The sequence below is a fragment of the Dendrobates tinctorius genome, unplaced genomic scaffold (genome assembly GCF_039654945.1).
Source record: "Dendrobates tinctorius isolate UK_male_01 unplaced genomic scaffold, ASM3965494v1 ptg000127l, whole genome shotgun sequence".
NCBI lineage: Eukaryota > Metazoa > Chordata > Amphibia > Anura > Dendrobatidae > Dendrobates > Dendrobates tinctorius.
The window spans coordinates 14511542-14536895 of record NW_027361795.1 but is presented as its reverse complement, the minus strand read 5'-3'; the positions used below and the strand labels follow the sequence as shown (position 1 = coordinate 14536895).

At 46.9% G+C, this 25354-nt stretch overlaps 1 protein-coding gene across 3 annotated transcripts in view; it reads right to left on the bottom strand.

Moving 5' to 3' along the window:
* The window catches only part of HEATR6 (HEAT repeat containing 6), a 120554-nt gene that overhangs the window by 66114 nt on the left and 29086 nt on the right, over nt 1-25354 (bottom strand). For 2 of the 3 annotated variants that reach the window (XM_073542537.1, XM_073542538.1), the window contains 3 exons: nt 15092-15232; nt 13623-13735; nt 7739-7853 (listed from right to left, as the gene is read on the bottom strand). In XM_073542537.1, coding sequence (XP_073398638.1) covers nt 7739-7853; nt 13623-13735; nt 15092-15232 — 369 coding nt within the window. Of the gene's footprint in view, nt 1-7727; nt 7856-13622; nt 13736-15091; nt 15233-25354 lie in introns of those variants that run through there. The other variant, XM_073542539.1, reaches the window with a different exon arrangement.

Below are 25354 nucleotides of genomic sequence, written 5' to 3'. Positions count from 1 at the left end.
AATAGGGACTGGGACCTCCTCCACTGGCTAGTCACTGATCTATATTCTAGCAGGGCCCTTTTAAACATCCAATTTGTGGAATTTCTCCTCCCCTGGGTTTTTTGGATTCTCACAGAAGGAGGGGAGGACAATCTCCTGGCTGTGGTGGAAATCAGATACTACTTTCGGTAGATAAGCGGGGTCCGTTTTTAAGACGACCCTGTCCTGGCACACCTGGGTATAAGGTGGATTCACTGAGAGGGCCTGCAAGTCACTTACTCTACGGGCCGACGTAAGGGCCACTAAAATAATGGTCTTTAGGGCAAGATATTTTACAGGCAGTTGTTGAATTGGTTCGAATGGCTCTTTCGTAAGGGCTTCTAACACCAGGTTTAAATCCCACGGTGCTATTCTTGGCAATGGGATAGGTCTGGACCTATGGCATTTAGGATTTAATGAATCTAGCTACCCATCTGTTTGCCGCTATGTTGCAGTTATATATTGCGCCCAGTGCAGACACCTGAACTTTAAGGGTATTTACTGCTAGTCCCAGCTGTAATCCTGCTTGTAAGAATTCCAAAATGGCCTTAATGGATGGCTTGTGATCTAACGGCTTCCCCAGGAACTGTAGAAACTTATTCCATGTTCTACCATATATGTTAGTTGTTACTGGCTTTCTACTTTCCAACAGAGTAGCCACCAACCCCGGAGAGAATCCTCTATCCTTTAAAGGCGACCTTTCAAATTCCACGCCATCAGATGGAATCCCTTGACTTGCGTGTAGAATATTGGACCCTGAGCTAGCAGGTCTGGGATCTCTGGTAGTACCCATGGATCAGAGAGGGACATCATCTGCAGCAGCGAGAACCAGGGCCTTTTTGGCCAGAACAGGGCTATTAAGATCACTCTGGCTTGATCTTCCCTTATTTTCCTCACAACTGTTGGGATCAGAGCTACTGGAGGAAACGTGTAACCTAGTTTGAAATTCCACGAAATTTGCAACGAGTCCACCGCCCATGGTTTTTCTTTCGGGTTTAATGAACAAAACCTCTCTACCTGTCTGTTGCTTTTGTTGGCAAAGAGGTCTACTACCAGTTCTCCCCAAAGTTGTGCTATTTTCTGAAACACTAACTGATTTAGTGTCCATTCTCCTGCTTTAGCATACTGCGGCTCAGGAAGTCGGCTTCTACGTTTTCTACCCATCTTATGATTAGTGCTGTCAGGGAGAGTAGATGTCGCTCTGCTGTGAAAAATCTCGCTGGCCGCGTTCATTAAGGAGTGTGACCTTGTTCACCCCTGGTGATTGATAAATGCCACTGTCAGTTAGTTGTCCGACATGATCCGGACATTGTGGCCTTTTAGACGGGGGGGGATAAAGTTTTTTAAGGCTTTGTTTACTGCCTGTAGTTCTCTCAAGTTGGAGGATGCATTTTGCTCTTGAGGCCCCCAGGTCGCCTGACCCCTTAGGTGCGCCCCCACCCAGAGGAACTCGCGTCTGTCAGAATTATGTCAGTCACTGGCCTGTGCCATAACATCCCTGACATCAGGTTTGTCTTGTCTAACCACCATCTGAGAGAGTTTTTGACCTCTAAGGAAAGCTCCAGTCTTCCTTCTAAACGCCCTCTCAGCGACATTTGTGCTGACAGAATTTCTGCCTGAAGCTGTCGGGTGTGAAATTGTGCCCACCTGACCGCTGGAATACACACTGTCAGACTGCCCAGCAAGGACATCGCGCTTCTCAGAGTCATGTGAGGTTGATCTAGGGCCGTCAAAGTCATATTTCTCACCTTTTCCATCTTGTCCTCTGGTAACAAACAAGTTTGTTGTTCTGAGTCCAGAATGAACCCTAGAAAAATCTGTCTCTTTAGGGGTTGTAGCTTTGATTTTTTGATGTTTACCATCCACCCTAGTCATTGTAGGGTGTCCGTTACCCTTTCTACCTGCTCTGTGCAATGGTCTTCTGAGTTGCCCACTATTAGGAAGTCGTCCAAATAGGGTATTATGATCGTGTTGTGGATTCGGAAGAAGGCTGTCATCTCCGCTACGACTTTGGTAAACACTCTCGGGGCTATGAACTGAAAATGTCTGAGATTGCCCTGGATGTAGAGAGCTACTCTTAAGTATCTCTGATAACCTGGGTGGATCGGGATGTGATAGTATGCATCCTTTAGATCGACTACGGCCATAAAACAATTGTGGTGTAGTAGTTTTATGGCCGTAGTTACTTATTCCATTTTTAAGGTCTGATTTTTTTAATCCACTGATTGAGGCCTCTGAGGTTTATAATTATTCTGAATGACTGGTCCGTTTTTTGTTTTTTTTTATCAGGAAGAGGGGTGAGTAAAAACCCGTTCTCTCCTGTCCGCTTGGGACTTCGGACAGAACGTGCATGTCTAGCAGACTTAAGATTTCTGACTCCAGGGCCAATTGTTTTTCTATTCCCTTCCTGACGGGGTTTACCACAAACGATGCTCTCGGCCGCTAAAAAAACGGGATTTTTAGGCCTTCTCTTATGATATTTAAGATCCAGGCATTGGAAGAGATACCTTCCCAGGCCTAGGAGAAAAGCATCAGTCTCCCCCCTACCGGGATGCCGGCGTCATTGTGGGGATTTTTTAGAGGATGAGGTGTCTCCTCTGAACATGAATCCGGACTCCTCCTTCCTTTTGTCCTCCCATTTTCTCCTATCCACCGGGGGACGGCCCCTGTTGAATTTTCCTCTCCGAAAGGATGGCCTTCTTTGATCTACTGGAAACCTGGGAAAGCCCTTCTGTCACTTGCTTTTCCCAAGATGTCATCCAGATTTTTGCCAAAAAAAATTGCCCATCACACAGCAGAGAGCACAACTTGGCTTTAGACTGTAGGTCTCCTGGGCAACCTTTAAGCCATAATGCGCCCATTGCGGCATTTGATAACCCTGCTGCTACGCCCAAATTTTTTCCCTTGAGACCTTTGAAGCAAGTTTTTCTTCCAGCTGCTGTAGCCAAATCATTAAGGAACGTGCTGTGCAGATGCCGGCTATTGCCGGTTTTAGTCCTCCTGCCGCTGCTTCCCACTTATGTCTTAAGTAGGAATCCGCTTTTTTATCTAGCGGGTCTCTAAGCACCCCTGAATCTTCCAGGGGCAGGGCCGATTTTTTGCATGACCTGGACACCGCTGCAAAAATCTTTGGGACTTTATCCCATATCTCCGTGTCTTTATGTTCAAAGGGGTACCTCCTTTTAGAGGAGGAGGGAAGTACTCCTGATCTCTCAGGCTTCTTCCATTCTCTTTCAATGAGTGCTTGGACCTTCTCATTGACTGGAAAGGTACATTTCTTCCTTTCCTGTAGACCCCCGAACATGAGATCTTCCAGGGACTTAGCCGTTTTTTCCTCCTGTAGGCCCATTGTTACTCTGAGGGCCTTGAGGAGAGCATCCGTATCCTCTACCGGAAAACACGGCTTGCCACCCGTGTCGCTATCCGAGGAGGAGGAAGATGGGTGTTCGGCCTGTGATCCGGCCGAGGAAGAGTCTGAGAAAGAGCTAGGGGAATTTTTCCTACTCTTTCTTTAACACCACTAAGTGAGCCTCCCACCTCTGACCTGATGACCGATCTGAGGTTGGTTGCAAAGCTCGGCAGCTCCTCCGCCATGGTTCGCTGGATGCAGCTGGCGCAAAGGTCCTTCTGCCAATCTCTCGCTAGGGGGCTTCTACATATGGCACAATCCCTATTGTTCCTCTTGCTCCCTGCTTTTTTGGCCTTTTCCTAAGGAAGTTAACACACAAGAAGGACCCCATTAACATACTAACATTCACGGAGATCATTCACCACCCATAAAGTCGAGGGAGCGGACTCGGAGGCTGTGGTGGAGCACAAGACCTGTACTCTCTGGACATCGAGGAGTCTCCCGACCTGTGGCTCGGGCGACTGCTGCTTTTGCCGCTTGAACGGCTGCCGTGCTTGCGAGCAGAGGTTTGTGATGGAGGCAGAGATGGTGGAGACGGCGATCGCTCCTGTTCTGACCCCATGGTTTACCTGGCCGCACTGACATCCTCCTTTAAGTAGGTCCTGCCCGGTGAGCGTTTCTCTTCTTTCTTCCTCCCCTCCCCCCTGTGACCGCCGGCCAAGCGCTATTCTTCTCCATGCGGCCGGCGTCGCACCAGGCGTCATCTTGCCGTTGCACATCTGACGTCAGCAGGCGCGCTCCCAGGATGCCCTGCGCCGCTGACGTCAGTGTCTGGAAACCGCCCCCGGCTCTCCATGCTGTGTGTCGTGAGGGAGACGCTCGGGGGACGCGCGAGGGGAGGGAGGTACGGCGGAGCACCCCGCATCATAGAGGCCGCCAGACGCACCCGCGCGGACCCGGAGCCCCAAGGAGACCCCGGGGACTGCGCTTCCAGGAAACCAACAGCTGGCGCTGCAAGTAAGGTGACCTGATCTTCCCGCGCCGGGACGGCCCTGGGTCTCTTCATCCATGACAGGCACCACCGGTGTCAGTCTGGAATTCCCTTCCTAGGACAGGAACTCAACTGAAGCGGGGGAGAGATGCCGCCCCTTATATTTCAGTAGGTTCCTGTCCTGGCGGGGCGGACCCCTCTCTCAGGAGTGCTGTCATGGGTGAAGGGAAAAAGTATGCCTGTGCAGGAGCATGATGCCAGGAAGCCATGAAGGAAGCAGGAGGGTGTCATCGCAAGATGATGGGAGGCACCGGACACGGACCTGCGACACCCATTGGCCCAAACCGCCCCCCGGGTGAGTGAGTATAATAAAACTTCTTATTCTTACCTTGCAGGTTGGATTGGGGGCATATCTACACCATTATAGAATGCTGTAGATAAGCCCTGAAAGGCAGTGGCTGCATCTTATATCGGCCAAAACTGCTGACAGGTTCCCTTTAAATTACATTAAAAAAGGAAAACACTTCATGAAAAACACAGCCAGCATCCTCCTTTCAGGCTACATTCTCGCAATGAGCTTTTGGTGCGTTTTGAAAAAAAAAAAAGACACAGCGTCTTATAATTCCAGCAAAGTGGATGAATTTCATAGAAATCTCCTGCCCACTGTGCTTTATTTTACTCAGCATAAACTGACCTGCAGTGCGTTTTTCACATACGCAACATGTCAATCTCTCTTGTAGGTACGCTGAGTTTTCTGTGCAGATTTTCCCCATGTAGTTGCACTAGATGTGGAAAATTTGCAGGTAAAAAAAATAAAAATCCCAAGCGGAAAAGCATAAAAAAAACACATGTAATCTGCATCCAAGTATACCCATAAAGTTTTGTCAAAGCCAAATACCAAGAAGCATCAAAAACAAAGCAGCATCATTTACAGCAGGACATACCAAAAAGAGAGAATTGCGCAGCGTCAAAACCCCCCACAAAGTTGCAATAGAAAACCACAAGTAACCTAATTTAATTGATGCCGAAATTCTGCAGCGTCAAAGACTTATGTCATAAAAACTCCTGTAGGTGTAATGTGTATGTGCCCCAATACTTTTTTTTTCTTCCCATACAGCACGTTTCCTTTGATAACTGTAGCATAGTTGAGAAAATTTAAATAGGACTCATCACTACTAGGAAAAAAAATATTAGCCCACACGCACACGTTGAGTATTTGTTGAGTTTTTTACCTCAGTATTTGAGACAAAACCAGGAGTGTGTGATAAATACCGAAGTGGTGACGTGTTTCTATTATACTTTTCCTCTGACTGTTCCACTCCTGGTTTAGGATTACAAATACTGAGGTAAAATACTGACCAAACACTGATAGTGTGCATATGGCCTTAATGTGAACCTGTCAGCAGGATTGTGGTATGTAAACTACAGACTTTGGCAGGTTGGCAGTGTTAAACTGATTAAAATGATACTTCGGGTGATAAAATCCTTCTTGTGGTTCTTGTGTAATCAGTGTTAGAAGTTTTCAGTTAATGAGATGCCCGGAATGTAGACAGTCTTACCTTGGTGCTCTACGCCACAGAAACCAAGAAGAGACAGGTGATCAGTCCTCTAACTTTAATTCTGTCTGGCGCCATATGTAAATTATCTGGCAAGTGTCTACTGGCGCTCATCCACATCAGTGATGTGTCCAGGCTTTCACCAATAATCTAAAGCCCCGCACCTTTACTTTCATACTGACCGAGGTGGCGAGCATTCCTGAATGTCACTGCGTCCATGCTAGAACTGACAATCATCATTACAGCGCAGGGAATGGGTACAATTAATAAAAGAGCTGGACACGTTCCCAGATTAGTAACACCTAGCGGACACTTGCCACGTAATTTGCCTATAAGACTACATAGAATTAAACTTAAAATTAATTAAAAAAAAAAATAAAATATCCAAATCTCCACCCACTGCGTGGGACAATTGTCGCTCAATTTTGTTTCACAATTGCGCTGTCATTTCCTCACCACACATGGATGGATTATTGAACCACTAACTCACCATCTGGCCCTACCCTTAAACAACAAGCAATTTAACTCCTTTATTACTGGATACCAGAAGGCTTGGCCATAAAAGGCTGCACTGCTACAGAGCATTAAAGATAAAACCATTGCTGTGCGTTGCCCACACCAATAAAACAAAGACCTTTATTCCGTAAGGTGAAGCACAAAACCGAAAACAAAAAAAAAGTCAGTCCTTAAAAAAAATTTAAACTCAGTGTAAACTCAGTTCTCTGCCATTCACAGCTTTGCCAGCCAGGTGCCAAGAAATAATGCTATTAGTCTGCAGGTAAATAGTGTTACCAACCTGCCAGGCACCCGCCGAACAATGCGGGGAGAACATGAACTTTATCTCTCCATGGCAGCATCCGGGTTTCAGTCCCGGGGGCAGCGCTGGTGCAGTCACTGCTCTGAGTATACAGAGAGGCAGCGGTAACAGCATACCTGACCCTTACTGACACTGGCTCTACCTTAGGGCCGATTACAGCTGTCAGAGCGGTGACTGAACCCCGAACGCTGCTGCGGCGTATAAAAGTCTCCCTCCGCAGAGTTTGGGTAAGTGCAGGCACCAGGCAGGATAGTAACGCTATTAACCTGCAGATTAAACCCATATCTCCAGGTTAATAGTGGTTTTTATAGTGACAGGTTCCCTTTAAACACAAGGATGGAGATACAGAGCTGGCGTGGGGGGTGGCACCAGAGAGCGGGCACAGGGGGGGGGGGGATTAGAAGCAACAGAGAGCAGCAACAGACTGGCGCAGGGGTACCAGACTGCAGATATAAAAAGGATATGCTCCCCCAGCCTGGTACATGCTCCCGCCATACTACCTGCGCTGCTATTTTTTCAATACATAGAAAAAACAAAACAAAAAAAACGCTCCTACACAACTTTCCACCGCACCTCTGCAGGGTGTCATTGTCTTCTGAAGCCAGCAGCTGACTTCAGCATGCAAGCGATGGGGGCGCATGACGTCACTGCCATGCGCCCTGTCATGTGCACGCTGACGTCAGCTGCCGGGCACCTACTGGCAAGCACAGCGTGTACTGTGGAGCACGGACTCGGCAAGTTCATGTGCTGCAATACACCCCGGCACCATTTTGTTGAAGACACTGTCTGCAAATGCATAGTGTCTTCAATAAAATGGTGGTGTAGTGCAGAATGCACAGGCGCCGACTCCGGTGCCACACTGTACCTATACCACCTATCCCATAAAATTCAAGCACCTTTCATATCTTCCACAAACTTTTAACATGAGGTTACTTTTGGCTATTATTCTCATATTTTCAATTCTTCCATTTTCTGGTAGGATAGCTTGAGCTGTACCTGGAACTTACAGTGCATATGGATATTTCATCCACTACAATAAGTCTTGAAGCTTGGAGAATGGTAAGAAAAATTTTAAAACACGTCATTCGATATGGTTCTTCCAAGTAAGGTTCCCCAGGAACACTACAAAGAAATACAGTTTAAAATAGCAGACTGCGTGAAAGCACAGAAATGTAGACATCAAATGCATATTTAAACAGCAATCTTTGTGTCATTTGGTACTTCAGATGCTTAAAGGGAATCTGTCAGTAGAATCGGTTTATATGATCATGTAGGTCATAGGAAGCCGAATACAATGATACCTTGATTTCTGTGACGTGATGGCTTATTCCTGATAAGATCTAGGGTCAAACAAAGAATTGCCACAGGAAAGCAGACTGTCAGTCATTACATGTCTCACACTGAAACACCACCTTTAATTAAAAATAAGGTCTGCAGGCAGATTCTTGGACAGATCTGTGTCCAGCCCATAGAGATTAACAGCTCAGTTACTCAAAGAATTTGGAGTATTTTGAGGAATAAGACACCGGATCGCAGAGAATAAGATGTCAGTTTACTCAACTTCCCATTAGCTGCACACCCATATACAGCTGGAGAAATAGCTGGGTAACGGTTAGCAGTGGGGTACCACAGGGGTCAGTTTTGGGCCCGCTTCTTTTTAACATTTATTAATGACCTTGTAGGGGGCATAGAGAGTAGAATTTCAATATTTGCAGATGACACTAAACTCTGCAGGGTAATCAATACAGAGGAGGACAATTTTATATTACAGGAGGATTTATGTAAACTAGAAGCTTGGGCTGATAAATGGCAAATGAGCTTTAATGGGGATAAATGTAAGGTCATGCACTTGGGTAGAACGAACAAGATGTATAATTATGTGCTTAATTGTAAAACACTGGGCAAAACTGTCACTGAAAAAGACCTGGGTGTATGGGTGGACGACAAACTCACATTTAGTGGCCAGTGTCAGGCAGCTGCTGCAAAGGCAAATAAAATAATGGGATGCATTAAAAGAGGCAAAGATGCTCATGAGGAGAACATAATTTTACCTCTATATAAGTCACTAGTGCGACCACACTTAGAATACTGTGTACAGTTCTGGTCTCTGGTGTATAAGAAAGACATAGCTGAACTGGAGCGAGTGCAGAGAAGAGCGACCAAGGTTATTAGGGAACTAGGGGGTCTGCAATACCAAGACAGGTTATTACACTTGGGGTTATTTAGTTTGGAAAATCGATGGCTTAGGGGTGATCTTATTACAATGTATAAATATATACGGGGACAGAACAAAGACCTTTCTAATGATCTTTTTACTCTTAGACCTGTGACGGGGACAAGGGGGCATCCTCTACGTCTGGAGGAAAGAAGGTTTAAACATACTCACAGACGCGGATTCTTTACTGTAAGAGCAGTGAGACTATGGAACTCTCTGCCATATGATGTTGTAATGAGTGATTCCCTACTAAAATTTAAGAAGGGGATGGATGCCTTTCTTGAAAAGTATAATATTACAGGGTATATACACTAGTTTCCTTAATATTGCGTTGATCCAGGGAACTAGTCTAATTGCCGTATGTGGAGTCGGGAAGGAATTTTTTTCCCCAATGTGAAGCTTACTGTTTGCCACATGGGTTTTTTTGCCTTCCTCTGGATCAACATGTTAGGGCAGGTTAGGATAGGATAAGGTTGAACTAGATGGATTTAAAGTCTTCCTTCAACCTTAATAACTATGTTACTATTAAGTATTGAACCCGTCACCAATTTTCTAAGTAAATAAATTTCTAAAGGCGCTATTGACATGAAATTCTCATGAGATGTCTGTAACAACCCGTCCAATCCACACAAAGACTTCAAACCATAGATGTCTATAAGTTATGTGTAACAATGAGAAATGAAACAGGGAAAAGTATTAAAATTAATGAAGAAAGCGGTACAAAAAGCCCTGGAAAGTCCTGACACCAGCTGTAGTTAGAAAGCAATCCTGCCTCTTTGTGAAAAATAATATCAGCTAGTTCAACTATAAAAAAAAGGGTCTAATGCAAGGTGCCATACAAGAAAAATCTCATGACCTTCGTAACCTTATTGTTTGTTGCAAAGCATACTGATGGCTTTGGTTACATAAGAATTTCTAAACTTGAAAGTTCTATTGAGCACTGTAGAGGCCATAATCAGGAAGTAGAAAGAGCATCATTTCACAATAAACCGGCCATGACCATATGCTCCTCACAAGATTTCAGGCAGAGGCGTGAAAGGAATTAATCAGAAAAATTATCAAAGACCACATGTGGAGAGCTCCAGAAAGACCTGGAATCAGCAGGTACAATTGCATCAAAGAAAAAAATAAGTAATACTCTCAACCTCCATGGCCTGTATACACACTGACCACGCATGACTCCATAACTGAACAAAAAGCAAGTTCAAGTGCGTTTAAAGTTTACTCAACATTTAGACAAGCCTGTGAAATACTGCGAGAATATACGGTAGTTTTGTAAGATGAGACCAAAACTGAACTCTTTGGATGTCAAAACGCACTACACTTCGCCCCAAAAACAACAGTGAAGTATGGGAGGTGAGAAAATCAAGGTGTGAGACTTTCAGCATACGGCACTGGTAATCTTCATATAACTAAAGGAAAGATGAATGGACAAAAGTAGTGAGATATTCTTGGAAAAAAATTATCTGCTGTCATCTACCAGGATGATGAAAATGACACAAGAGTGGACATTTCATTAAAGGTACTGTCACACTTAGCGATGTACCAGCGATCCCGACCAGCGATATGACGCGGTCAGGATCGCTGGTACATCGCTAAGTGGTCGCTAGTGAGCTGCCACATAGGCAGATCTCATTAGCGACATCGCTGGGGACAGGGGTCGCTACTTACCTGTCACACCAGGCGATCCTGCGTCCTCCCGCCCGGCTCCACGCGTCGCTCGTCCTCACAGCAGGAAGCGCCGCAGGATGCTGACGACGAGAAACGGTCCTGAACGTTCTCGCGCGATCAGCGATAACCAGCGGGGGAGCCGGTCGTAGGTAAGTATCAGACACAGAGATATCGCTAGCAATATCGCTATAACGTCACAAGTTATAGCGATATTGCTAGTGATATCTCTTAGTGTGACAGGCCCTTAAGACAAGGCTCACAAATACACTGTCAAGGAAACCCTCAACTGGTTTCAGAGAAAGAAAAAAAAGCTGCTAGGATGGCCCAGTCAATCAACTGACTTGAATCCAATAGAAAATGTATGGAAGAAACTAAAGCTCAGCGTTCATAGAAGAAACCCACGGGATCTTCAGGATTTGAAGAGTGTTTAGGTGGAAGAATGGGCCAAAATCATACCTGAGCAATGCATGTGACTAGTTTCTCCATACAGGAAGTGTGATGAAGTTGTCATCACCAACAAAGTCTTTTACAAAGTATTAATTAAATTTCAGCAAGTGTGCTAAATTATGTGTATTGATGGACATCTATGGTTTGGTTTTTTTTTTTGCCTGTGGGGATTGGATGGGTTGTTACGGGCATCTGGTAAGAATTGAAGTGTCAACAGCACCTTTAGAAATATACTTTGTAAATTGGTGATATGTTCAATACTTATTTCACCCACTGTAGATGACTTAGAAGGGTTGGTCACAGTAAGATTCCCTTTGCAGAGTTATACGCCCCCCTCAGACCAAAAAAAAACAAAAACAAAACAGTATCTCCTATCCATGGGAAAGGGAAAAATTTGCCGATTACTGAAGGTCTGATTGCCGGCACCCCCAGTCATCCTAAGATCAAGGCTTTAGAGCCCCAAAAACTAGGCTCTGCAACACCATCATGAATGGAGTGAAGGTGTGCATACACCGTCTCTTCTATGAGGATGTTGAATGCAACGCTCAGCTAATCTCATATACAAACAGAGCAGGCAGAGGCTGCACAAGCACATCTTCATTCCATTTAGAATGGAGCTGCTGAATGCAGGTCTCTGGGTCCTAAAGTATTTGATCCCTCTGGTCAATAAGATCTAAGGCTAGTTTCATACTAGCGTATGGAGGAGCTATGGAGGGATGCAGACTTCCTTCGTGAAGCTCCGCACACTGTAGCGCCTCCTCCATTCAGCTCCGCCTCCGTCGGCATGCGGCCTGCGTACCCTCTCTTTAACATTGGGTACGCAGGCCATGCCGATGTATGCAGATGCCTCTGCATGTGTCGTTTTTGACGGTGCAGCGACCGCAACAAAATCCAACACGTTGCGTTCGGCGCAGGTCGCCGCACTGTCAAAATGACGCATGCGGAGGTAGTCGCATACATCAGCATGGCCTGCGAATCCAATATTAAAGTTAGGGTACGCAGGCCGCATGCCCACGGAGGCGGAGCTGAACAGAGGAGGCGCGGCAGTGGGTGGAGCTTCACAGAGGAAGTCCGCATGCCTCCGCAGCTCTTCCATACGCTAGTGTGAAACTAGCCTAATACTTGGTGGCAAAACCCTTGTTGGCAAGCACAGCAGTCAGAAGTTTCTTGTAGTTGATGATGAGGTTTGTGCACATGTCCAAAGGAATTTTGGTCCACCCCTCTTTGCAGATCATCTCTAAATCATTAAGATTTTGAAGCTGTCACTTGGCAACTCGGAGCTTCAACTCCCTCCGTAACTTTTCTATGGGATTGAAGTCTTGAGACTGGCTAGGCCACCCCATGACCTTAAGGTGCTTCTTTTTGAGCCACTTCTTTGCTGCCTTGGCTGTATGTTTTGGGTCATTGTCTTGCAGGAAGACCGAGCCATGACCCATTTTTAATGTCCTGGCGGAGGGAAGGAGGTTGTCACTCAGGATTTTACAGTACATGGCTGCATCCATTCTCACATTGATGCGGTGAAGTCGTCCTGTGCCCTTAGCAGAGAAACACCCCCAAAACAATGTTTCCACCTCCATGCTTGACAGTGGGGACAGTGTTCTTTGGGTCATAGGCATCAGTTCTCTTCCTCCAAACACGGCGAGTTGAGCTAATGCCAAAACCTCAATTTTTTTATCATCTGACCACAGCACCTTCTCCAACTCACTCACAGAATCATTCAGGTGTTCATTGGCAAAGTTCAGACGGGTCTGCACATGTGACTTCTTGAGCAGGGGGACCTTGCGGGCACTGCAGGATTTTAAACCTTTACAGCGTAATGTGTTACCAATGGTTTTCTTGGTGACTGTGTTCCCAGCTGCCTTGAGATCATTAGCAAGTTCCCCCTGTGTAGTTTTAGACTGACCTCTCACCTTCCTCATGATCAAGGATACCCCCACGAGGTGAGATTTTGCATGGTGCCCCAGATCGATATCGACTGACAGTCATTTTGTATTTCTTCAATTTTCTTACTATTGCACCAACGGTTGTCTCCTTCTCACCCAGCATCTTACTTATGGTTTTGTAAGCCCATTCCAGCTTTGTACAGGTCTATGAACTTGTCCCCGACATCCTTAGAAAGCTCTTTTGGTCTTGCCCATGTTGTAGAGGTTAGAGTCTGACTGATTAATTGAGTCTGTGGACAGGAGTCCTTTATAAAGGTGGCTATGTAAGACAGCTGTCTTTAATGCAGGTAACGAGTTCATTAGGAGTGTCTAACTGGTCTGTAGGAGCCAGAACTCTTAATGGTTGGTAAGGGATCAAATACTTATTTCTCACTGCAAAATGCAAATAAATTTATATAATGTATACAATGATTTTCTGGATTTTATTTTTGATATTCTCTCTCTCAATGTTAAAATTAACCTACCCTTAAAATTATAGACTGTTCATGTCTTTGTCAGTGGGCAAACTTACAAAATCAGAAAGAGATCGAATACTTATTTCCCCCACTCTATATAGTGTATTCTCTACTTTTTTTTGCATGGATAATAAAAAAAAAAAAAAAAAATCTAGTTCACCTGAGACATAAGTTGGCTATGCAATGAACAGCAGCTCTCAATAATTCAGGATCTGACTCCAGCTGACTTAATTGCACCAGGATTCCAGTTGGACTCAATAAATCAGGAAGATACTGATTAAGCAAAAACAATAGAAAAGTAATCAAAAAATACATAAAAGCAGAAGTTTTGAGCAGTGTCCTGTAACTGTAAACATTTATGCATGTCATGCCCATATCCCAATGCTGCACAAAATGTGATTTTGTATAGTTGCAACAACTGCAGACCTCTAAATACATCAATAATTCACTAGACTATGTAAAGGGATGTCAGAGGAGTGCAATTCATTTACTATATACATATAATAATAGGACTCTCTAAAGCTGCACTAATAAGAAGCTATGGAGAGTCAACAGGTTTTTACTATGTAATCTGAAAGCATTGTAATGAAGGGGTTGAGAGCCTTATTCCAGCAACCTGTCACTTAATAGACTAGGTTTCAATAAAACCAGCAGGAGATTATCACTACAGGACTGTAGCATGTAGCAATCCTCCTAGTCAAGCGGTATAACCTCACTCCACCACTGATTAGCAGCTTCCTGTCAATGTATTGTGCAATGTACACACAAAGTTGCCAATCTGTGGTGTTGGTTATACAGAGCTCAGCATTTGAGCACTTCTAAATCTGCAGCAGAGAAAACAGTAATTGTATCAAAATGAGACCAATCAGCCCAGTAAGTGACACATCACTGGAATCAGATTACATAGCAAAAACCTGGTGACACATTCCCTTTAAAGGGAATCTGTCAGCAGGCTTTCGCCAAGTAAACTGAAGACAGCAGGAGATAGAGGCTAGAGAATAGAATTCAGGGATGTGTCACTTGTCTAAGTGCCTGTTGTTCATTAACTGTAAAGGATTTATCACTAAGAGATTAACATTGCTGTACTAGTCTGACACGCCCTCGCCTGTGATAAGCACCTCGCTGGCTATGGACTTTGTACATAGAGAGCCTGTGTGGGCGGGGTTAGCTTTCTCAGCTCTGCTTCATTCTAAATCTAATAACTCACATTGGGTCAGAACTGCTGCACCCAGTAATCTAAGTTATACATCGTTGGATTCAGCTTCTTTTTGCCTACATCAGGCTGCTCTCAGATGAGGAAGCAAAAACCTGCTGTCAGATTCCCTTTATGAGAATGTCCCATATAATGCAGCTTCTCCTTTCCAAGCAAATTATTGAATGCACTTGAGTATACAGACTGCTATTTAGAGACATCTAGACACACAAAGGCTAATTGCAGTTAATTCTTCTCCCCAGCCAGACCTACATCAGTAAGCATGCTGACTGAACAAAACTTTGGCTACAAATACGCAAACCATCATATGATACAAATCCATGTACTTTATTCAGGCTTTAGCTTTATAATAATGTTTTGATTATTAATGAGCACATATAAAGCCTAATAAGTAGCACACACTATATAATTCTTACCTTCTGGCATTTATGCCCATTGGTGTACACTAATGCAGCTACCGCATGGAGAATCTCCACGTGTGTCCAGGAGCTACATTGTTTTAAGGCAGAAATCGAAAACCCAAGGAGAAAATCCAAATTCTTCTCATCGACAATCACCTGTCACCAAAGGCAAAAATCATCAAAGGTTATCCTGGATCAAACAGTTCCTGATAAAAAGACACATAATTAGGCTGCTCATAAAATAGTGAAGGGGTAAATTATTCATGGTAGCTGGAGCAGCAGATTGCCATCTCATTACCATCTTTTATTTATCAGGTATGAGCAGCTTTCCTAAATGGGAATTACGCTGACCCACAAAATAAGGCAAGCAATCCATCTATCCAGATATACTGCTAATAAGGATTACCAGTCGCTCAGGTGAAGGCCTCATTCACACCTTTCTATTTTGCTGGGATAACGTGGGACTTGATTTCCAAACACTGTATTCTTATATGCATTTAGTATTTCCCAATATACAGCAAGCTTGCACGGACACCACATGATGGCTTTCCTTTCCCCAGTGGAGAAAAGTATAGGTTTGCATTCTCCGTGGGTATGGGATCCACACAGATCTGTACTTGGATCTGCAAAGTGGGGGAAAAAAAATACTGATGACAAAAAAAAAAAAAATAAAAGCCCAGAGCTATGGAAAATACTGCCATAAATAAAGAGCGTAAGGCAGACCTAAACCAGTTCTAGATTTGGAGATTGTAGTAATGCCGCCACAATACTCCAAGACTCCCACTTCCTGATCTCTATAAGGCCCTCTGGTGACCTAAATTCAGCTCTATAGAACCACTGAAGTCCCAGATCATATCTAGGTCGAAACGTTGCAATATTTATACAGATCTATACATTTCTCCTCCCTCGCTGTTGATCTGCATGTGGACGAGATCTATAGTAGGATTCCATGGTCTGACGACTTTGTGAGCGCTGCCAACCACTGAGCTCTTAGTTTATAACTCAAGTGTCCTTTGGATTACTGTCTGCTACATGATCTTTCAGAAGTAACAGGGGAGGACATACTGCGGATACATCTGCACCGGGGCCAGGAGGTGGAGGGGGGCCCTTGCAGGCAGGGCCGGCGTCACCACCCGGCAATTGCTGGGACCCACTCGCCATCCGACACCAGCAGGCTATGGGCTTCATGAGTTGGGGGAGCCCGGGTCAGCTTTGGCACCGACCCCCTCAAATACTCACTTCTCCTTGTCCCCCGCAGCTCCAGTGTCTTCTGACTCTCTGTGACGTCTTTAACCCCTTAGTGACAGAGCCAGTTTGCAGCTTAATGACCAAGCCAATTTTTACAATTCTGACCACTGTCCCTTTATGAGGTTATAACTCTGGAACTCTTTAATGGATCCCGCTGATTCTGAGATTGTTTTTTCGTGACATATTGTACTTCATGTTAGTGGTAAAATTTCTTCGATAAATCTTGTTTATTTATGAAAAAAACGGAAATATGGCAACAATTTTGAAAATTTTGCAATTTTAAATTTTTATGCCCTTAAATCAGAGAGATATGTCACAAAAATTTCTTAATAAATAACATTTCCCACATGTCTACTTTACATCAGCACAATTTTGGAAGCAAAATGTTTTTTTGTTAGGAAGTTATAAGGGTTAAAAGAGATTTCTCATTTTTACAAAAAAATTTACAAAACCATTTTTTTTCCAGGGACCACATCATATTTAGAGTCATTTTGAGGGGTGTACATGACAGAAAATACCCAAAAGTGGCACCATTCTAAAAACTAGACCCCTCAAGGTGCTCAAAACCACATTCAAGAAGTTTATTAACCATTTAAGTGCTTCACAGGAACTAAAGCAATGTGGAAGGAAAAAATTAACATTTAACTTTTTTTTGCAAAAAATTTACTTCAGAACCAATTTTTTTTTATTTTCACAAGTGTTAAATGAGAACATCAACCACAAAATTTGTTGTACAATTTCTCCTGAATACGCCGATACCCCATATGTGGGGGTAAACCACTTTTTCAGCACACGGCAGAGCTTGCAAGGGATGGAGCGCCGTTTGACTTTTTCAACGCAGAATTGGCTGGAATTGAGATCGGATGCCATGTCACGTTCGGAGAGCCCTTAATGTGCCTAAACAGTGGAAACCTCCAACAAGTGACCCCATTTTGGAAACTAGACCCATTAAGGAACTTATCTAGATGTGTGGTGAGCACTTTGAACATTCAAGTGCTTCACAGAAGTTTATAACGTAGAGCCGTGAAAATAAGAAATCCATTTTTTTCCACAAAAATGATCTTTTCGCCCCCAAATTTTTATTTTTACAAGGGTAACAGGAGAAATCATACCCCCACAGTTGTGCGATTTGTCCTGATTACGCTGATACCCCTTATGTGGGGGGAACCACTGTTTGGGCGCATGGGAGAGCTTGGAAGGGAAGGAGCGCCGTTTTGAAATACAGACTTTGATGGAATGGTCTGCGGGCATCATGTTGCGTTTGCAGAGCGCCCCTGATGGGCCTAAACAGTGGAAACCCCCCACAAGTGACCCCATTTTGGAAATTAGACCCTCTAAGGAACTTATCTAGATGTGTGGTGAGCACTTTGAACCCCCAAGCGCTTCACAGAAGTTTATAAACGCAGAGCCGTGAAGATTAAAAAAAAAAAAAAAAAGTCTTATTTCCACAAAAGTGATTTTTTAGACCCAATTTTTAGACCCTCAAGGTTGGTAAATAGTGGAAACCCCTCAATTCTTGCTCCAACCCTTACCCCAACACACCCCTAACCCTAATCCCAACCATAACCTTAATCCCAAACCTAATCCCTAATCCTAACCCTAGTTCGCCCTAACCCTAATTCTAATCCTAGCCCTAACCCTAGCCCAACCCTAACCCTAGCCCAACCCTAATGGAAAACTGAAAAAAAAAATATTTTCTTTATTTCGTTATGTTGGCCTAACTAAGGGGGTGATAAATGGGGGGATTATGTACTATTTTGTTTAATTTTGATCAAGATGATAAACTATCATCGTGATCAAAATGAATGAATGGAATCTGCCAGCCGGAGGCCGGCAGATTCCCGGCGGGCGCACTGCGCATGCGCCCGCCATTTTCCCCGGATCCAAGAAGGCGGCGCCCATCGGAGGACGTCGGCGCGGGGCGCAGGACCACCGGGAGGGGACAGAGGACCACGCAGAGGTACCGGGGGGGGAAATCGGGGACCCTCTTTCTCTCTCCTCTGATATGCGATCACATCAGAGGAAAGAGAAGTTAAATGTAAAATCGCTGCTTTTTTTTGCGGTCGCTGTTATAGGGTTAATAACGACGATCGCAAAAATAGGTATTAGACCTACCGGTAATGATGTTTCCAGGAGTCCATCCTGACAGCACCATGGAGGACGTCCTCCTCCTCCTTACAGGGACAGGAAACACACGAGAGGTTAAAGGTCACGTCCCACCCCCTCTTCCTCAGTGATTTGACAAGTACCGCAAGGTGGATGATGCTAATAACAGTTTAATGAAATAATCATATTACAGCATATGACATGTCGAAATACAACATAGCATAACATAACAGGGAGGGAAGTACCCGTGCTGTCAGGATGGACTCCTGGAAACATCATTACCGGTAGGTCTAATACCTATTTTCCAGGACGTCCACCTGACAGCACCATGGAGAGTACCAAAGCACCTCCTCAGGGTGGGATTACCGCCTGGAGAACTTTTCTCCCGAAAGCGGTCTGCTGACCAGCCAACACGTCAAGCTTATAGTGCTTGCAGAATGTATTTAGATTGGCCCAGGTTGCTGCTCTACAGATTTGGTCAACCGAGGCCCCCGCCCGTTCAGCCCATGAGGCTGATACCGCCCTTGTAGAGTGGGCTTTTATGGACCCTGGCGGGCTAACGCCTTCGGCTTGGTAGGCGTCAGAGATTACCGAGGTAATCCAGCGCGCGATAGACGCCTTAGAGGCTTTCTTCCCCTTATTTTTACCCCCAAAGAGGATGAACAAGTTTGGGTCGATGCGCCAGCTATTGGTGGCTTCTAGATAGTCTAGTACCGCGCGCCTCACGTCCAGCGAGTGAAGGCGCTGTTCTTTTTTATTACGGGGATTGTCGCAGAACGATGGTAACACTACCTCCTGGTTTAGATTCTTTGAGGAGACTACCTTCGGGGTAAATGCCGGGTCTAACCTTAGGATTATACTATCCTCTCTTATCTGTAGATATGGGTCCTTAGTGGACAGGGCCTGGATCTCCCCTATTCTTTTGGCCGTGGTAATGGCTACTAGGAAGGCCGTTTTACGGGTAAGGGCAGAGATGGTTATTTTCTCGTCTAGAGCATAGGGGTCTGTACAGAGAAACCTGAGTACCAGGCCCAGGTCCCAAGGCGGGGTGAGCTGCCTAATCGTGGGGCGCAGGCGCTGCGTGGCTTTTATAAATCTTATTACCCAGGGATGTGAAGCTACCTGGTAATCGAAGAAGGCGCTTAAGGCTGAAATCTGGACCTTTAGAGTACTAGGTTTAAGGCCTTTATTAAAACCTGCCTGCAAAAAACTTAGTATGCTAGGGAGGTCAGGGCTGCCTGCCACGAGATCGGACCTGCCGCCTTCCAGACAGAATCTTTTCCATATCCTTCTATAGATTGCGGATGTCACCGGTTTCCTACTGGCCAGTAGGGTGGATATGACCTGGTCCGACAGTCCTTTTGACTTCAGGATGTCCCTCTCAGGATCCAAGCCGATAGATGAAGTCTTGCTGGGTTTGGATGGTAGATCGGGCCCTGGTGGATGATGTCCTTCCACAGGGGTAGCTCGACTGGATTTCCGACTGCCATGGCTCCTAGAAGGGGAAACCAGCTTCTCTTTGGCCAGTATGGAGCGATCAGCATCACTCGCGCGTGGTCCTCGCGTATCTTCCTGAGCACTGCCGGTATGAGGGCCAGTGGCGGGAATGCGTAGGAGAGGGATTCTCCCCAGGTCTGACTCAGGGCATCCACACCCTCTGGGTGGTCCGTCGGATTCAGGGAATAGAACCTGGGGACTTTTGAATTCTTTCGGCTTGCGAAGAGGTCTATGCTGGGGGTCCCCCAACGCTGACAGAGATGGTTGAAGATCTCTTCGTTCAGTTCCCATTCCGTCGGGCGGATCCGTTGTCTGCTCAAGTAGTCTGCTACCTCGTTTTGGGAACCCTCTAGGTGTACCGCGGTCACTGATTGGACTGTTCTTTCTGCCCAAGCGAATATTTTTTCCGCTAGGTCCTGTAGTGGTTGATGTCTGGGCCCTCCCTGGTGCTTCAGGAATGCCACTGTCGTCATATTGTCGGATAGAATACGGACGTGACGATTCACTAGTATCGACCGGTTCCGCCGTAGCGCTTCCCAGACCGCGTAGAGTTCTCTGAAATTGGAGGATCTGGTCTTGATGTTTACTGGCCATTTCCCCTGGAAGATTCTCCCTTCTATGTGGGCTCCCCAGCCCCACACACTGGCGTCCGTGGTGACTACCACGTATGGAGAGGCTGTCCAAAGTACGCCCACCTGAAGGTTTCTGGACCGTGTCCACCACCGAAGGGACTCTCTTACTTGTTCTGGCAGCCTTAGGGGTCTGTCTAGCGAGGCCTGACTTCTGTCCCACCTCGCAAGGATCTCTTTCTGCAGTGATCTTGAGTGGAATTGTGCCCATCGGACGCACTGGATGCAGGCCGTCATGAGGCCCAGGACCTCCATCGCCTCTCTTATGGAGCACTGACGTCTCAGTAGGTTTCTGGTTCTGGTCTGAATAATCTTCTGCTTCTGTTCGGGTAGCCAGGATATTCTGTCGGTTGAGTCTAGGAGGACCCCGAGAAATATTTTCCTGGTTTCTGGCCTGATGTTCGACTTCTCCCAATTGATCACCCATCCGAGGAACTCCATTACCGTAGTCGCTCGGTTTCTGTCGCGAACGAGCGCTTCCCTGGATCTTGCCACCAGTAGGAAGTCGTCTAGATAGGGTATGATCACAATACCCTGATCTCTCAGGTAGGCCACTACTTCTCCCACCAGCTTTGTAAAGATTCTGGGAGCTGAGGCCAACCCGAATGGAAGACACTGAAACTGGAAGTGGCAGGTCCGGGCTGGTAAACTGACCGCAAACCTTAGCAGCCTCTGGGATGAAGGATGGATAGGGACCTGGTAGTAGGCCTTCTTTAGGTCTAGGGTGCACATGACGGCGTCCCGATCTATCAGCAGGGTTGCGGATCGGACCGATTCCATCCGGAATCTCTTGTACCTGACCCAGGCATTCAGTGGTTTCAGGTTTATGATGGTACGGGCCTCGCCGGACGGCTTTGTGATCGAGAACAGGGACGAATAGTGCCCTTTCCCTCTTTCTGACGGGGGAACTGGTACTATGACCTTTGATTTTACCATGTCCTGAAGATCCGTCCACATTGCGGAGTCTTCCAGGACGACAGTGGGGGTAATATATCTTTCGGGGGGAGGCGAATAAAGTTCTATGTTGTAGCCTTTCGCGATGGTTTTGAGAACCCACTGATTGCGGGTAACTCGGGACCAGTTTGTTGCGAAGTGGCGAAGTCTCCCCCCAATGCCTATGGCGTCATTGCCTCCCTGATCTAGAGGTTGATGAGAATGGGGGACCTCTGTCCCTTCCGGTCTGGCTGAAGGAGCCTTTATAGGAGCCTCTTCTGGACCTTGCCCGACCCCTGAACTCGGTCTGCCTCCTAGGAAAGGGGCCTCTCCGAAAGGGCTGGGGCCGCCTGGGTTTTTCCTCCGGGAATCCCTTCTTTTTATCGGACACCGACTCTAGAATGTTATCTAGGGCTGGCCCGAATACCCTCAGGCCCGAGAAGGGGATGGCGCATAACTTAGTTTTTGAAGCGTTGTCCCCTGACCAGGATTTGAGCCAGACTGCTCTTCGGGCCGCGTTGGAGAGGGAGCTGTTTCTGGCTGCAAATCTTACCGATTCGGCCGATGTATCGGATAGGAACGCCGTAGCCGATTTCATGAGCGGAAGGGATGCTAGGATGTCTGATCTAGGGGTCTTGTTGGTTAGATGCTCTTCCAACTGCCCCATCCACAAAAACATAGATCTGGCCACCGAGGTGGCTGCTATGTTGGCCCTAATGAGAGCCGCCGACGTCTCCCACGCTCTTTTTAGTAAGACGTCTGCTTTCCTATCCATCGGGTCTCGAAGACCTGATGAGTCCTCGAATGGGATAGCCGTCTTTTTGGTAACTTTAGCGACTGGGACGTCTATTTTAGGAATTTCCTCCCATGCCCGGGTTTCCTCAGGATCAAAAGGCAGTCTGCTTCTAAAGTCTCGGGAGAGTGTCAGTCGACGCTCTGCCTCCTTCCACTCCTCCTGGACCATCGTTTTGATGTGTTCACTTACAGGGAACACTACCTGTCTCCGGGCCACCAGTCCTCCGAACATTAAGTCCTGTCTGGACTGTGGTTTAGGGACCTCCTCTATCTGCATAGTATCTCTGACTGCTTGGACCAACCCGTCTGTGTCCTCCAGTCTGAATAGGTATTTCCTGCTCTGATCCTGTCTATCCCCCCGGATCTCGCCTTCTTCTCCCTGATCCGAATCCCGGAATTCGGACTCCTCACTAGGGCTTTCTTCCGACTCTGGGTCCGCTTCCCACCTTGGACGTTTGCGACTCGGCCCTGGGCTGGGAGACTGACGCCGTGCGAGGCTGGATGTAGAGGCCCGAACTTCCTCCCTTATCAGCGATCTCATTTCGGCTAGGAGGGATGGCTGTTCCTCGCCTACGACCCTTGAGGTACAGGGTCCGCATAGGGTCTTGTTATATGCGTCTGGCAGCTTTACCCTGCATACTGGGCACTTGACCGATTTGGAGGTGGCCTTTGCCGGGTCCTTCGTCCCCGAGGGGGATTCTGTCGGGGCTCCCCTCTCCTAATAATACAGAAGGGGCACCTATTCAGATCTGGGTTGGGGTAATGGGCGGGGGAGGGTGGTCTGCGCTATGCGCACTTACCCCTCCACCTGCTGGAGCGACCCCTTCCATCCTGGCGCAGTCACCGAAGCTTTCTCCCTGGTTCTCCAGAAGCGCGCTCTGCCTTAGGAGCACGCGATGTGGACCCCCCAGGCGAGCGGTCTGTGGTTCAGTGGCGAGTCTCGATAGCGAGCGCTGTCTGGCCTTCAGGGGCGAGCGCTCAGTGGCTGTCAGAAGCGCGCGCCAGGATTCAGGGGGCGGCGTCTGACGTCACCGGATGTGACGCGCGGCCTCTCGCGCTAGGCCGCCTCCCCCACTTCCTGTTCTGCGCGCGACTATGGCGGCCTCCTCTGTCCTGCGCCGTGGGGAGCCGACCCCCATCTGTCAGCGTCAGACTGCCGCTTCGGCCTCTTTGCCTGCAATGGCGGACTGCGGGGGCCTCGTTCCTGCCTCCCAGTGCCGCTGCGCCGGTCGCCCGTCGGTGCCCGCCTCGCCTGCAGCCTGCGGGGAGCCGACCATCACCTGCCATGCGGTGAGTCCTTGGAGCCGAGAGCCTCCCATAGGGAGGAACGGTTCCCTCCAGGAGCGTCGTCCTGCTCCTGGCCTTTGGGGCAGAGGGACTCCCCCCTGGAGAGTTTCGGCCCCGGGACCTCTTGACAGGGGAAGGCTTGGACTGGCCGTACGATCCCCTGAGCCCCTCCGGTAGCTTCTCGTGTGTCCCTTCGTGCAGGGACAGGAAAAACACTGAGGAAGAGGGGGTGGGACGTGACCTTTAACCTCTCGTGTGTTTCCTGTCCCTGTAAGGAGGAGGAGGACGTCCTCCATGGTGCTGTCAGGTGGACGTCCTGGAAAGCGGGGTTGGTAAAAACCGACCGATTCATGTTCTTGGGGTCTCGGCTACCCCCGGCCGCCGAGACCCCGGAGAAAATCTGACACTGGGGGGTGCTATTCACTTTCTTAGTACCCTTAATTACCGCCATTAAAAGGCGTATCGGCGGTCGCTAAGGGGTTTAAGCTGTATTAAATACTTACGGTACCTCTCCCTGTTTCTCCGCAGGCCCGGTCTCTTCTGTGTCTTCTGACTGATGTCTCAGGACAGAGGTCGCGATGAAGTCACTACAGCGCACCCTCTGTGTTGAACACTGAGCAATGCAGAGTGTCAGAAGTCGCTGAGACCGGACCTGCGGGGAAGATGTAGAATTTGTTTTTGCGTTTTTTTGTTTGTTTTTTTTTTTTTAAATGTATGGAGCCCATTCTCTATGCAGCAATATATGGGGGATCATTATACCGTATGGAGTAATATATGGGGCCAATTATACTGTATGAACCATTATTCTGTATGGTGCACTATATGGGGCTCATACTGTATGGAGGACTATGTGGTGCCCATAATACTGTATGGAGCAATATATGGGGCCCATTATAATGTAAAGAGCTCTATGTGGTGCCAATAATACTGTATGGAGGAATACACTCACTGGCCACTTTATTAGGTACACCATGCTAGTAACGGGTTGGACCCCCTTTTGCCTTCAGAACTGCCTCAATTCTTCGTGGCAGAGATTCAACAAGGTGCTGGAAGCATTCCTCAGAGATTTTGGACCATATTGACATGATGGCATCACACAGTTGGCGCAGATTTGTCGGCTGCACATCCCTGATGCGAATCTCCCGTTCCACCACATCCCAAAGATGCTCTATTGGATTGAGATCTGGTGACTGAGGAGGCCATTTGAGTACAGTGAACTCATTGTCATGTTCAAGAAACCAATCTGAGATGATTCGAGCTTTATGACATGGCGCATTATCCTGCTGAAAGTAGCCATCAGATGTTGGGTACATTGTGGTCATAAAGGGATGGACATGGTCAGCAACAATACTCAGGTAGGCTGTGGCGTTGCAACGATGCTCAATTGGTACCAAGGGGCCCAAAGAGTGCCAAGAAAAAATTCCCCACACCATGACACCACCACCACCAGCCTGAACCGTTGATACAAGGCAGGATGGATCCATGCTTTCATGTTGTTTACGCCAAATTCTGACCCTACCATCTGAATGTCGCAGCAGAAATCGAGACTCATCAGACCAGGCAACGTTTTTCCAATCTTCTACTGTCCAATTTCGATGAGCTTGTGCAAATTGTAGCCTCAGTTTCCTGTTCTTAGCTGAGAGGAGTGGTACCCGGTGTGGTCTTCTGCTGCTGTAGCCCATCTGCCTCAAAGTTCGACGCACTGTGCGTTCAGAGATGCTCTTCTGCCTACCTTGGTTGTAACGGGTGGCAATTTGAGTCACTGTTGCCTTTCTATCAGCTC